We start from the raw sequence: 16,024 nt of genomic DNA, 5'->3' as shown, positions 1-16,024 counted from the left end.
AGAGTTTATTTACCAGACTTTTCTCCAAGGTTACCAGAGAATGGCCACTATGGAATCAAAAGTGGCACAGAGATACTTGAGGTCCAGTAAGCAGTGCTAGAGGACTGTGGAGTTTCAGTCAAGACAGACACCCAGCTGATTTAGCACAAGGGCCATGACCATGCATCTTTTTTTTTTTTTTAAGTTTATTTATTTTGAGAGAGAGAGCATACATGCACAAGAGAGGGGGAAGGGCAGAGAAAGAGGGGGAGAGGTTCTGAACTGTTAGTGCAGAGCCCGATGCAGGGGCTCAAACTCACAGAACTGTGAGATCATGACCTGTGCCAAAATCAAGAGTCAGATGCTTAACCAACTGAGCCCCCATGACCATGCATCTTAAAGTAAGCCTTCTTCTTTTAGATCTGCCCTAACAAGGGTGGGGGAAGGCCACCATAGCCCAGAATAGCATATGAAGCCCAAATGGGGGAAGGAGGGCAATTATGCAGAGCTGGATGGCAATGGCAACAGCAGCAAAAGAATGGTTGCACACAAGGAAGTGATCAAATAAGTAAATATATTTAGGATAATGGGAATCAGATTCATCAGAGAAGTTACAAATATGCAAAGGGAGAAAACGAGGGAAGCCTGTGGTATTGGATTGGAACTGGAGAGATTGTTGTAAATGCCTGGTTTTCAATATTTCTTTCAGTATGTTATCTATAGACAGATATAAAATATAGATCCACTGAGAGGGCCTGGGATTAGTGACATACCAATAGCAACAAGCACACCTAGTATCTTATTTCTTAACACTAATCTCTACTAAAATGGAACCAGGCTCCTTAGAGAAATGATTAATTTCAGGTCTAGAGCAGAGGAAAGTCCAAGACGTGCCCTAAACATCTCTGATGGAACAAGGAATTGTTCAAAGAATGATGAGGACATGAAAATAACAAAGCCTGAAGGGACTCCCAAGAGTCAAAGCTAGAACTATTCGAGCACAGGAATAATGGACCTCCATGAATACATACTGATATAAACAAATGAGTAAATTGAATGTGTGATAGGGAACAGGATATTTAATAGCTTAGAGTGCCTCCCCACAAAATACTTATTGATTATAAAGAGTAAAAGAGTAACTTCACAGTAGAGAAGTCTTATAGACATCACCTTAATCAAGTGATCAAAACTAACATCACCATCTATCAAACAAATCAAAATCACATACCACTTGGTAAGGTATAATGAAAACATGTGAGTTCTATGATATTCCTGTGAAAGATGCAACCTGAGTCCAATCATAAAGTGAATCAGATAGACCAAATGGGCAGACATTTAAAAAATAACTGGCTGGTAATCTTCAAAAGTATCAAGATCATGGAAAAAAAACCCTGAGAAAACATTCCAGACTGAAAATGAAAAGATACAACATTCAAATACAAGTGTTGGAACTGGATCCCTTTGCTACAAAAGGACATTACTGGAACAAGTGTATCTCAGTTTCCTCATCTGTACATCATGAAGTAGATTTATTGCTTCCAATATCAATAGAGAACTCAAAGAAGTTTTTATAAAGACAAACAAAAAACTAGAACAGTATTTCAAAATATAAAAAGATCTCCATTGGTATTCTGACCATGCTTATAAAGAAAGACAACCATAGACATCTACAGTCCTTAACCAAAATTGAATTCATTAGATTTTAAGGAAAAAGTGTTAAGGAAAAAAATGTTACATAATGCCTCTATAAATTGTACAATCACACAATGCAATATTTAATCTAGCAATATCAGCTGATATGGACAGAAGTCAAGATTTTGTTAAACAGAGAAAGGAAAATTTAGCCCAGTATATATAACACATATTCTCTTTTGTATGTGTGGTTGCATATATGTGTAAGATAGCCATATATACGGGCCTGCATATGCAGAGGAAATTTCTGGAAGGATACATAGGAAACTGTTGACAACGACTAATTCTGTGAAATAGGAATAGATGGTCTTAAAGGAAATAGGACACTTTCCTCTCCATCTTCTACTTGTACACTCAGTTCTCAACAAGAAATAACAACAAAAAAAAAAAGGTAAAGTTATCCTTGGCAAGTAAGTACATAGAGCACCCAGATAATGGTTTCTAACTACCATTCCTACCTTAACTACCATTCCTGGTAGAAATGGCTGATTCTACATGTGGATCGGAGTTAAGTACAAAGTGAGCTGTGGACATCTTGTGCCAGAAAGCAAAGAAGCACTCAAAAACTAAGGCAGCAATGTGCAAAGGACGATGCTAGTGTGATAGGGATCCCACTGGCCAAATGTGAGATACCTTGAACATTAGTAAGAGACACCGGAACTAAAGAAACTAACAAGAAAAGCAAAGAAGTTATTATTACAAGAGCCAGAGCAGCAGTTAATTACAGGGGAGGGAGAAAGCACACAGTGGTTTGCTGGAATGCTGATGATGTTCTATTTCTTGACCTGGAAAATAATTACATGAATATCTGTTTCATTATTAGTTAAGAGACCATACATATTTGTTGTATCCACTTCTTAATATGTATGTATTTCCCTAATTTAAAAACAAAAACATAAGGTTTCAGGGGAAAAAAGGTAAAAACAGGCTTTTAGAAAGAAAATTACAGTATGTTACCTGCAAGAGTATGTAGGTTCTCCTACTTTAAAAACACGACCACAAAGATGAGAAGGTTTGTTTGCTTGCTCAAGTTTTGGAAATCCAAAAGCAGGATCTTCACCACAAAGGTACCATTCCATTGGTCCCAACAAAAGATGCTGCGCCAGCATGTCTTCCTTCTGTGGAAAAGGGTTGGGACCCCTGCAGTAGATTTTGGGTACATAGTGGGCTAAATGCTGGTACACTTCTCTAGTGAGGTCAGTTGCTTGCAGCCATTTCTTTAAAAAAGAAAAAAGAAAAAGTAGGTTTACACAATGTCAAACTGCTCATTTGAATAAACCCACTCTCTATTCTTTTAGGCACAAAAATAAGGATAAAAAGAGTCCTATAAATTATTTCGTTGGCGTCACTCATAACTGTATACTCTTTCCAAAAAGGGCAAAATTCATTAGAACTTGATAAAAATGCCAAGTATTTCAGAATTCTACTTAGAGTAAAATGATCCCCTCTCCTCAAAATGACTCTTAAAGCAATCCTCTGTAGGCAGTTCACATGCAAATGACCACCACAGATCATCATGACACTAGCCATTGAGCCCATCTGACTTCCTTTCTACTGCTTTGCTCAAATGATATACTGATTGTCTTCTGAATTCTCTTGTCAGTTTGCTGATAGGAAGGGTATGCAGTGAACATGAATAGCCAATATGCCACTTACACTTCTCATTGATTAATAAACCAGTCTCATGAGTATCAGTCTACAAGAGGCTTTGTTCTATCAATTATGCCTTCTTTCCCTGATCAAACTCTCTATAAGCCCTTTTCCCTTTGCTCTCCCTGATGGAAACAAACAAAAGCCACTTTTCTGTTCTAAACTTTTATGTCCAACTACCTGGATAATTATACTTAGATATCTAACAGATACTGTGATATCATGATTTATAGTAAGAAATATATATTTGGTCTTCTTCCCATTCCTGGCACAGAGCTCCTAAAATTTCTGAAATTTCCTAAGTGGTAAGTGATATAAAGATGAAAGGAGTATCTTTTATTATTCATAACAATCTCCTTTCAACCAAGCTAGAGCTGAGGTTAATGAAGTGACTTTTGGAAAACCCCTAAAGATGGACAGCTGGTTACCAGAGGGAACGAAACATGTGATAAGGTTGGAAATTACAGCTCCCACCCCCAAACTTGGGTAGGGGTGAGGGGCTGGAAGATGCACTAATCATTAATGGCCAATGATTTAATCAACTGCACTTATGTAATGAAGCCCCCATAACAAAATGTCTATATGTCAGGGTTCAAAGAGCTTCCGGGTTGGTGAACACTCGTAAGTACTGGTGCATTCAGAGACAGCATGGTAGCTCTGTTCCCCTTCCCACGTACCTTGCTCTACGCATCTCTTCCATCTGCTATTCCTAAGCTACAGAATTTTACAATAAGCCAGTAATCTAGTAAATAAACCATTTCCCTGAGTTCTGTGAGCCCTTCTAGCAAATTATTGAACTCGAAGGCAGGGTCATGGTAACCCTCGATTTGTAGCGAAGTCAGACAGAAGTTCTGGGCAACCTGAGGACCCACTGCTTGTGACTGGCAGCTTAAGTAGTGGCGGGCAGTGTTGTGGGACTGAGCCCTTAACCTGTGGGATCTGATGCTAACTCCAGGTGCATAGTGTCAGAAGTGAATTGAATTGTAGGACACCCACTTGGTGTCTGTAGAGAATTAGGGAATGGCTAGGTATGGGGGGAAAAACTCACATTTGGTGACCAGAAGCATTGGTAAGTGTAGAGAGAAACAGAAGAAACAGCTACTCCTGATTCAAACACCAACTCACTATGTCTAAAACTGAACTCATGATCTCCACTATCCTTTCTCAAAAACCGGCATTTTCCCCACTTCCCTATTTTACATACCAGCATCTACCTAAGTATCCACACCAGGAAAACCTGAAAATCTTCCTTCTTCCTCAACCCGACATCCAATTAATCATGTCTTGTCTACTAGGCTTCCTAAATAATCTGATGAATCCATCTCATTTCTTTATCATCCATCTCCATAGGCACTACCTCTGCTACTCTATCTATCCCAAAACCCCCCACTCCCATCTTTCACCATTATTAATGCAAGAAGGTCCTAACTGGTCATTTCCACTCATCTTGCCCTTGTACAGTCCATTTTCCAGCCTCCCTACCAGCATGATTCTTGCAAAATGTCAATGAGATCATGTCATTCAGCTTCCCCTTGTATTTAGCATCCAGTCAATTGCCTCAACGTGGGTTATAAGGTCTTTTGTCTTGTATCATACTTGTTTCCTCCTCCTGACTTGTACTGCTTCTCTCTCTGCTTTTCAGGCTACTTTCTACTCATTCTTCAGTTCTCAGTTTATGTTTCACTTTCTCTAAGATGCCTTTCTCAGCCCATTCCTCACTCCCTCTGCCTTTCCCACTTCCCCTGGGTCTAACACATAACCTGGCTGCAGTGGGCATTTAGTAAAATCTGTTACCTGAATGACTATAAATATGTTTATACTACTTACTGTCCTATAACATTGACACTGCAGAAAGATGCTCTATGTAGCTTTAATGAAAGCAGAGATAAACTAGATCCAGGCCTGCAGTCTCTAAAAACCAAACCAAATAAGCCCTAGATCAGGCATCCTTCAAACTACCTCCTTTCTTTTCCCTTTGTGTTTCCTTACATCTTAAGTCTTTCCCCTATACTGTCATTTATCCCTGCCAATTCTGCAATGTTTCTTTGTCCCCCATGTTGCTTTGTGTAATTGCAACTTATTCTGGCTCTCAACCAGGTAAGCATTTAAAATCAGAATACACGAAAGCACTCACTTCTACAAAAATGCAGTTAACTGAACTGCTAACTCATAGGTCCAATGTTTATTTATGGATTACAACTAAAGTTCATGTACATCCTTGTTAAGAGTTTACATTCTAGTAAGGTCTAACACCATAAGACAACAGTATAAGGTCTTCGTTTTAACTATTACTTGTACAATCTTTACCCACTCCCTTCCCTCTAAAAATAACTACATATAGATATTTTAAATATACATGAGGACATATATATTAACTTTCTAATCAACCTCATATTTTCATGTGTACTAAAAATGTAAAAACTTTGTAAGTTAAGGGATTGAATTGAAGTTTATAACAGAACACAGTGGAAAAACTTTTCACCCCTAAAGTGAAACTATCTTTTCCAAATGTTACCAACTTAGTTGTGTTTGCTTTATGCAACTAAGAGACTAAATTACTCTTAAAACAACAGCGCAGGATTAAGGATTCTCTCTCTTTAGAAAAGTAACTTGAAATCAAAATTACACACACACACACACACACACACACACACACACACACACACACACAGTTCCTTAATTATAAAAAGGGCTAGTTAAAAAAAAAAACAGTAGTCAATAGTAAAAGGCAAAGAGGCATCAACCAACAAGCAAACTTGAATCTAATTCTTTGAGCTAAAAAAACTTTTTTTTTGGCCATATCTAAGGGTAAATGTCTAGTTTTTCACCCATTATCAGAAACCCTATTTCAAAACATGAAGATAATCCATTTGTCCTAAGCAATTTAGTGTTTATGGATAAAAAATTAAGCTTTATGATTCAAAGAATTTACTCCTATGATCCTAGGAAGTTATGTTTCAAGCAATTTTAATTTACAATACATTTAAAGCTTTTATTTTAACAACAATTTTTGTTTTTCTTATGTTTTATGTTCCAATTTTTCTTTTCTTTTCTTTTTTTTTTTTTTTACATTTTTTTAACATGTATTCATTTTTGAGAGACGGAGAGAGAGCACAAGCAGAGCAGGGGCAGAGAGAGAGGGAGACACAAAATCTGAAGCAAACTCCTGGTTCAGAGCTGTCAGCACAGAGCCCCACGCGAGGCTCGAACTCACGGACCACGAGATCATGATCTAAGCCAAAGTCGGACGCTTAACCGACTGAGGCACCCAGGAGTCCCTATGTTCCTATTTTTCTTGAAGCCACTTTTGCAGGATTTTAATCCAGGGAGAATAAAAGGTGATACTTTCTAAAAGAAATTATGTGCTCTGTGGCTCCAACAACACTGATAGGTCAAATCTGTTCATAGATTTCTTCTTCCCTCCCTTCCTTCCTTTCTTAGGCTCCATGCCCAATGTGGGGCTTGAACTCATGACCCTCAGATTGAGAGCTGCATGCTCTATCAAATGAGCCAGCCAGGCACCCCTCTATTTATAGATTTCTTGAACCAAAAATTCAGAAACTAATATCAGCTACTAAGAAAAAAAATCAGCAAATTTTATAGACTATGCTATTTTATATATTATAATATTATGTATGCTATTACATATTTATTAATATATAATACCATAATATTTACTATACAGTATATATAACATAATATCATTACTGTATATAATTTGTACTGATATTATATTACAAATTAGTAGAGCATTTCATCCTAAATACAGTTTATAATATATTATTATAAATTATTAAGAAGATATGCATATCTGGCTCAAGAAAAGCAGGCATATGCTCCAAATTTAAAACCACCTAACAGATTTGGGATCTATTATAAGCATTTTTAACTTCATTAAATTTAAACACTTAATATATAAAACAAGAGAATCACATAAGAATTCTATACCAGAAATGTTCAATTAGTGACTGGCAACAATATAGATTGAAAAAAAAAGTTATGAAAAACTGAACAGGAGGAAAAAATTTTTTGGCTGCCTTTCACAATAATGGCTCACATGTATCTCAGAAGAATGAAATCAATAGCTTCTCTTATTAGCTCTAACTAACATAAGCTAACTGTAACTGTTTCCTCATCATGACCAACTATTGAGATTTGTAATTTGACTGCATGTTAATTTGTCCTTCAGACACTGTGGCTGTCAAACCAGAGTGCACAACAAATAAGCACTTATCTTATTAGAAGTCATCCATAAAGGAAGTGAAGAAACTGTCAACTCACTCCACTAAAGTAAACATGTTACGACAACGGACAACGACAACGTTTCCAGGAGCTTTCCTTTTTTGAATGCTAAATTTAAGCCTTGGGATAAAGAGCAAGTGTAATAAACACAAAAATGAAAGACTCCCTAGAGGTTAGCCTTTTATTACAGCATCTGATTATTATTCTAGTCCCCAATTCAAATTGTATCCTTTATGGGTTGTAGGGGGATGGGCTAAATGGGTATGGGGCATTAAGGAATCTACTCCTGAAATCATTGTTGCACTATATGCTAACTTGGATGTAAATTAAAAAGTTAATTAATTGAAAAACATTTTTAAATTTTTTTTTAAAAATTGTATCCTTTAACCATATTTGATTTTGTTTTCAAACAAGGATGATCAACATGTAAGTTAATTATAGAACAACAGTCTCATTAGTACCAAAATGAAGTTTTCAAGACTCTGTTAAGAAAAATCTTAAACGAATCTTATAATTAGAGTTCTAGAAATGAAGTAAAAGCATTCACAAATCAAATATAGAAACTCAATAATAAAAGAGAAAAAAATCTAATTTAAAAATGGTTAAAAGGTCTGAATTGACACTTCCAAAGATGTACAGATGGCCAATAAGCTCATGAAAAGATATTCAGCACCTACAGTCATGAAGGAAATACAAATCAAAACTGCAATGAGATAGCACTTCACACTCAACAGATATTGGAGAAATTCACTGGAACGCTCACATACTGCTGGTGAAAATGTAAAATGATGCAGTCATTTTGGAAAACAGTTCCCCAAAACATTAAGCATAGAATTACCATAGACCCCAGCAATTACATGCCTGGGTGTATGCTCAAAAAAAACCCAAAACCAAAACCAAAACCAAAAAAAACAAAAACAAAAAACAAAAAAAGAAATGGATGTCCCCACAAAAATGCACACAAACGTTCACAGCAACACGATTCATAATATCCAAAAAATGGAAACAACCCAAATGTCATCAACCGATGATAAATAAAATATGGTATATCCATACAATGGAATATCATTTGGCAATAAAACAAAATGGTGTGTTGATACATACTACAACAAGGACACACCCTGACAACATTTGCTAAGTGAAAGAAACTAGTCAAAAAGACAACATAGTGTTATTATTCCACTCATATGAAATTTCCAGACTAGGCAAATCTATGGAGACAGAAAATAGGTAAGTAATTGTCTAGAGTTCAGGAGTTTAGGGGAAAACGGGAAGTGACTGCTAATAGGTATATGATTTTTTGGGGGGTGATGAGAATGTTCTAAAATTATGGTGATACACAACTCTATGAATATACTAAAAACCAGTGAATTGAATTTACATATGTAAATTATATACAAAACTGTCAAAATTTTAAAGCAAAAAATATCCAATATAGACATAAAACTCTACATAAAACTTCTATAATGAGAAGGTCTATTCTACTTGGGGAAAAACAATATATATACTTCTTAAGTCACAATCACCCAATGGAGCACATTATAATAATATCCATGGAGCAAAAAATGTAGATAGATTAGACATGCTAGAAAAATCAAAACTTGTGGAATCAATTCTACCAAGAAAAAGAGAAAACTGAGAAGAGAGGACTACTTTAAGATCCTAAGCTTACAATTATCGAAAAGAACACATAACTGCTTTTGTGAAGCAAGCTTGTTAGGAGACATACCTTCCTCCTCATAACAGAAATGTAAAAAGCAGTATGTAAATAAAGTGTGGGAAAGATGACACTAAGCTTATTAAGCTATTTTAAATGGACGTGATCCCAGAAATTATCAGTAACAAAGGTCTAAAGGCTGAAATAACTGCTCTGTTTACCCTCTCTAAAATTTGCTTTTAATCTGAGAAAGCTTTTTTAATTCATTTTAATTTGTGATGAAGGGCTGTGCTATAGACCAAGCTGAAAGAATAGTTTTAAGTGTTATGTGGTTTTAACAAATACAGACGACAAACCCCTCACAAAGTAAGGCCAGATTATATAGCTGGAAGAATCTTGTATTTTAATATTAGTTTAAAATTTTTTGATTTTATAATTAAAAAAATTTTTTTGAATGTTTTCATTTATTTTTGAGACACAGAGAGCCAGAGCATGAGCAGGGGAGGGGAAGAGAGAGGAGGAGACACAGAATCTGAAGCAGGGTCCAGGCTCTGAGCTGAGCACAGAGCCCAACGCGGGGCTCGAACTACAGACTGTGAGATCATGACCTGAGCTGAAGTCAGACGCCCAACAGACTGAGCCACCCATGTGCCCCTTAATTTTATAATTTTAATTTTAATATCCTAGTAGTCTTCTTTTGGGAATTTTGTTGGCCTCTAGACCAAAAACTTTTTCATCTTATTGTTCAGAAAGCCATTTAAAAGTAAACAGAGCAAATGTAAAAATGTAGCTCAGACCGGGATTGTCACAAACTCAAATTAAGTCCAAATTAATAAATTTCAATTGCTTTTCCCTTAATTTCTCCCACTATATCTGCTTGAGAATTTCACTACACAGGAATTATTACATTGGTCTCTAGTACCAGTTTTAGAACTGGTTTCCACAACAAGTTGGAGAAACTCCAATCACTTGATAGCTTTTCAGGGTTGGAGAAACGCAATCACTTGCACTTTCAGAGCTGGAAAAGTCTGGCACACAGCCTGTATCTCGGAGCCAAGCCACACAAAATTCACTGGGAATAAAACAACAACAACAACAACAACAACAACAAAACTTTGAGGCAGACAACAAATGTAATGTCAATATGGATACTGACATGACGACATTGGGAAGAGCTGTCACCTTGACTACTTTACTGCTTCCTTGTAACACTGTTCTCTTTGATAAATGAAAGGCAGATGGGGGCCGAAAATCCTTGGGTTGTTGCAAAATTAAGCAGAAAGTAAATGAAAACAGAGCTAAACAAGTTGACTTGAAAAAAAAAATTCAACAGTCATCGTTCAACAATGTATCACTTTAAACTTTTCACCTCTACTCCTGTCATTGACTTCCACTCTTGACAATTCACACACAGTAACCCCTCACCACCAGCAGCCGCACGGTGCCCCACTAAAATTTTGCTCATAAAGATTATTAACATGTGTTCAAAGGTCACCCTCTCCCTAAAATCAGAGGCCTGAGAAGTGAGGCCTAGGTTGTTTTGGTCCATTCATAATCATCCTGGACAGTCTGTTCTAATGAGTGCTCCCTGTCCTTCTTGAGGGAAGATGCCATCAAGTTTATTAAAGTAATCATTTTACAACTCTGCAACGTACGCGAGCATATTCCTATGACGCTTTCATTACAGTACTGGGTTTGAACGGTTTACGATTGGGGGTTAACCGCTCCCCACTGTGCAGTGACCAAACCTCACATTATTAGTTTCTATTTGTTGAAAGTTACTCTCTCAAAGTTATATAACATTTATTTTCCATCCAACTATGCCCAACTCCTAGAAAAAAAATTTTTTTTTAATCTCCCAGCCTCCACCACTGCTTTCTCACACTCAGTAACATGCCCAGACGCTACTTTCCGCACATTTACCAACGATGTGGACTGACCAAACCAAACAGTGGGCAAAAACGCACTGACGAGGGAGGCGGGGGGGGGGGGGGGGGGGGGGGGGGCGGATACAGGGAAAACAGTGTCGTTTGCATCCTTTGGTGCCTAGGGTAGTCCCAGAAACAAAGTGAGGAACCGGTTAGGGTAGCATGTTCTGGTGGAGGAGGCAATGCTCCACTAATCTGAGGAAAAGGAATTAGGCAGATAAAGCAGGGCGATTACACCCCCAAATCAGGAAGCGTCTTCCTCTCCCCTCTGCCAAGAGCTGGCATAAAGGGCAAAGGCCCCTGTGCTGGGGACTTCTTGGGAGTGGAGGGGTAAGGAGGAATAATGGAAAGGCAGTCGGTTCTCCCAGGCAAAAAGGGAATGTAAGGCGGCCAGCGGACAGAGCGGCTCTGCGGGCTATTTGAGGATAAAGAAGGAGGGCGAGGGGCAGGCTCGGTGGCCTCCCCGGGCCATTGCCCACACGGCGAGGCTAGAGAGCCCCGCGAGGTCGTTACCCCAAGTCAGAGCTGGGCTGCTCCGAGATTTCCAGGAGTCAGTTCCTCCCCCCGGGCGCGGCCTGCGAGGGCCGGACGTCCCCGCCCGGGTCCCGGCACTCACCCCTGCGGTCTCCTCAGCCGAACATTCCAGCAAACTCCGGTCGATGGCCTGCACCTCGGGCTCCAGCTCCGACGCCATCTTCCCTCCTCTTCCTCCCCAGAGCTGACGCCGCTACCGCCGCCCCGAGGGCCGCGGCCTCGCCACAGCCCCGGCTGCAGAGACTGCCACCCGTGTCCCAGGTAGTCGGTCCGGAGTCGTCCAAGCGGCCGCGGGTGAGGAAGAAGAATAGTGGTGTGAGGTGAGCTGGATAGGAGGGAAGACGGCCTCCTGCCCTCCCTCCCGGGCTCGGCGCCCAAGAGTCAAGTCACTGCCTCGTCCCTGCCCGGGAGAAGGACACAGAAAACCCAGGACCTGGCACTCTCGCTCGCTTCTACCGCGTCCGGCACCGGGAAAGGAGCAATAACACCCAAGAGAGGAAGCAGAGCAGTCTGGGAATTGTAGTCCCTCTTGACCGGACTGGGAAGCAGGTGGAACCCTTCTAGCGTGCCCCCTGAAGGCATTGTGGGAGTTGTAGTCCATCTTCTAAAGACAGCGTGGGCAAATGGCAGATAAGCAGGTGGGGCTTTCCAAAACACTAGAATCCTGGGAAGAGACTAGCGGAAAGAAGCTCCCACCTGGGAAGAGGCAGAGCACGTCATTGTGGGAACTGTAGTTTTATTCCCCCCAACTCCGTTTGTTCATGTTTGTATCCCCAGATCCTAGAACGGTGCCTGGCACGTGGTAGATGCTCAAGTACTTTTCAAAGCCTAGCATATGGTAGGCCGACAGATGGTCGCGAAAGAACGAAAGAATTACGTTTTATTCCTACAGTTCTATGACCCTGCCATTCATCGTGCCTTCATCTTTTAGACTGTAGCAGAGATGGACATTACCCAAATGTTTTGAGATTTTAAAATATATTTAAATATTGTTAAAGAAAATGTTTACAAGTAATTTAGTTATGACCACTTATCAAAATGTATTATAAATATTGCTGCAAAGGAAAAGGAGCCTACCAATTAAGTCTATCAAGATCCACTCTTGGGGTGCCTGGGTGGCTCAGTCGGTTAAGCCTCCAACTTCAGCTCAGGTCACGATCTGGCAGTTCGTGGGTTCAAGCCCCGCATCGGGCTCTGTGCTGACAGCTCAGAGTCTGGAGCCTGCTTCCAGTTTTGTGTCTCCCATTCCCTCTGCCCCAACCCCACTTGCCTCTCTGTCTGTCTGTCTCTCAAAAATAAATAAATATTTTTAAAAATTTTAAATTTTTTAAAAGAAGATTTGCTCTTGTTATGGACATTTTATAAAAATAGATTAGGTACAAAAGAAAATTGTGTTTGATTAGAGGTAATTAGGCTCTTGACTCACAGTTGGATGAGTAGGTTTCTTAAAACCAGTCTTCAGTTCCTTTAGAAGTTATCAGAAAATTTACACATTTTATCAGGCATGCTAATTTACTCCCAGAAGGAGATTGTGAATTACATTAGGCCAAAAAAAAAAAAAAAAAAAGAAAGAAAGAAAGAACAAAAGAATAAAAAGATCTGATACAATCCAGGTCTGGACATGTTTTTGTTGTTGTTACTGTTTTTAACAATAATATTAACCATGTGTTTCGTTTGTTTTGCCCCTTTTTAATCAGGAAATTAAAATTACCCATAATCTCATAGTTCAAATAAGTCTTTTATCACTTTTAGAAAGAAAAGTGATATAAGACTAGAAATCCAAACTTAATAGGATTTATTTATTTATTTATTTATTTATTTATTTATTTATTTATTTTTGAAATAAGCTCTGTTCCCAACATGGAGCTTGAACTCACAACCCTGAGATCAAGAGTCACGTGGTCTCTGGTTGAGCCAGCCAGGCACCCATGTAGGAATATTTTAAAAGGAAAAATGACAGGGCACCCGGGTGGGTCAGTTGGTTAAGCGTCTGACTCTTGATTTTGACTCGGGTCGTGATCTCACAGTTCATGAGTCTGAGCCCCATGTTGGGCTCTGTGCTGTCAGCACAGAGCCTGCTTAGGATTCTCTCTCTGTCCCTCCCCTGCTTGTGCTCTCTCATTCTCTCTCTAAAAATAAATAAACGTTAAAAAAAAAAAAAAGGAAAAATGAATATGACTCTACCTACCCCAAGTCCCTCCTCCCCAAAGAAACCCATTTTTAATACTTTCGTATGACTCTATAGAAAGAAAATATGCATATATCTGCGTAGATATCTAGAATGTGGTATCTTGAAATGTTGTTATATGTGTTACTTTCTTCTTTGCCCAACTTCCTTGCACAGATACACTACCGAGTCAGAGTCAAGCTGGAGGAAAACTGGGATTGTTTCAACCTGGAAGCAAAGATAATGCTTCTTTAAGGGTCCTAATATAGAAATAAAGCTATTAAAATAGATTGTAAAGAAGATTTCTGCTGTTAACAGTATTTCTTTCCATTACTTTTAAACTGACTTTAAAACCTTTTTAAAAAGTTTTTTAATCTTTATTTATTTTTGAGAGAGAGACAGAGTGCAAGTGGGGAGGAACAGAGAGAGAGATAGACCCAGAATCTGAAGCAGGCTCAAGTCTCTGAGCCCTACACAGGGCTCAAACTCATAAACCGCAAGACCATGACCTGAGCTGAAGTCAGACGCTTAACTGACTGAGCCACCCAGGTGCTCCTACTTTTAAATTGATTTTAATGTTCTTTTTCTAATAGTTGAGTTGGATGTTTGCTATTAATATTTCTCTTTTGGGGCGCCTGGGTGGCGCAGTCGGTTAAGCGTCCGACTTCAGCCAGGTCACGATCTCGCGGTCCGTGGGTTCGAGCCCCGCGTCAGGCTCTGGGCTGATGGCTCAGAGCCTGGAGCCTGTTTCCGATTCTGTGTCTCCCTCTCTCTCTGCCCCTCCCCCATTCATGCTCTATCTCTCTCTGTCCCAAAAATAAAATAAAAACATTGAAAAAAAAATTAAAAAAAATATTTCTCTTTTATTCCCTCCAGTATATACATTTAAGGCAGTGGTTCACAAACTTAAGCATACATCAGAATCACCTGGAGGTCTTGATAAAAAATACAGATTTCTAGATTTCCACCTTCAAAATTTCTAATTCAATAGGTTTTAGGTGGAGACAGAAAATTGCATTTCTATCAGGTTCCTGGGTCATAGTGCTGGCCTGGGAACCAACTTTAGAGTCATAGATTTATTATGGCAATACATTTCCATTATATACTGCATTCCACAAATTTTGGTATATAGTAACCTCGTTATCATTCATCGCTAAATATTTCTATTTTTATTGTGATTTCTTCTTTGACCCATGTAGTATGGTTTAAAATTTTCAAATGTGTATGGCATTGTTATCTTTTGTTACTGCTGTCACATTGTATCATACTGTGGGCAGAGGACAGGGTTTATATGATCTGCTACATTCTTTAGTATAAAAGGACATTCACTGTGGACTAAAGTGTATGAGCAACAAATTCTTCAAAGCCATTATTTCTTCAAATATTATCTTTCTTGCATTCTGTCTATTCTCTCCTTCTGGAACTCCTGTTTGACTTGCTTTTCTATTATCTATTAATCTTTTTCATTTTTCTACACTTTTAACTGTCTATCCTGCATTCTGGGTATATCTTCTGTGTGCAACCTCTCCCTTCAGCTCTGTCTAATCTGATATTGAACTATCTACTGAGTGTTTATTTTCAACAATTTCATGTGTCATTCCTAAAAACTATATTTAATTCATTCCAAACATTCCTGTCATTAAAAAAATTTTTTTTGTTTAATGTTTATTTATTTTTGAGAGAGAGAAAGAGACAGAGCGTGAGCAGGGGAGGGGCAGAGAGAGAGGGAGACAGAATCTGAAGCAGGCTCCAGGCTCCCAGCTGTCAGCCCAGAGCCCGATGTGAGGCTCAAAATCACGAACTGTGAGATCATGACCTGAGCCGAAGTCAGACACTCAACCGACTGAGCCACCCAGGCGCCCCATCAAAGATTCCTGTTCTTCTTTCATAATATCTTGTTACTTATTTATATAAGTGGTTCTAAATCTTTGCCTTATATCTTTAATACTATTTTATTTTATTTTATTTTTTATTCATTTTTTTGAGAGACAGAGAGAGAGTGAGCGGGGGAGGGTCAGAGACACACACACACACACACACACACACACACACACACACACACAGAATCCAAACCAGGCTCCCGGTTCTCAGCTGTCAGCACAGAGCCCGATGTGGGGCTCAAACTCACGAACCATGAGATCATGACATGGGCTGCTTAACCAACTGAGCCACCCA

General features: G+C 39.0%; 1 protein-coding gene across 6 annotated transcripts in view; it reads right to left on the bottom strand.

Annotated features, from left to right (window-relative positions):
* Window positions 1–12,217, bottom strand: part of UBR2 (ubiquitin protein ligase E3 component n-recognin 2) — a 124,685-nt gene extending 112,468 nt beyond the window's left edge. For 5 of the 6 annotated variants that reach the window (XM_043591413.1, XM_043591416.1, XM_043591417.1 and 2 more), the window contains exons 1-2: window positions 11,765–12,194; window positions 2,629–2,888 (exon numbers count right to left, since the gene is read on the bottom strand). In XM_043591413.1, the coding sequence (XP_043447348.1) occupies window positions 2,629–2,888; window positions 11,765–11,842 (338 nt within the window). In that variant the 5' untranslated portion in view covers window positions 11,843–12,194. Of the gene's footprint in view, window positions 1–2,628; window positions 2,889–11,764 lie in introns of all 6 variants that reach the window. The other variant, XM_043591414.1, reaches the window with a different exon arrangement.
* Window positions 12,218–16,024: the final 3,807 nt, after the last annotated feature.

The sequence above is a fragment of the Prionailurus bengalensis genome, chromosome B2, assembly GCF_016509475.1.
Source record: "Prionailurus bengalensis isolate Pbe53 chromosome B2, Fcat_Pben_1.1_paternal_pri, whole genome shotgun sequence".
Lineage (NCBI taxonomy): Eukaryota > Metazoa > Chordata > Mammalia > Carnivora > Felidae > Prionailurus > Prionailurus bengalensis.
This window is presented reverse-complemented; position numbering and strand designations above follow the sequence as displayed.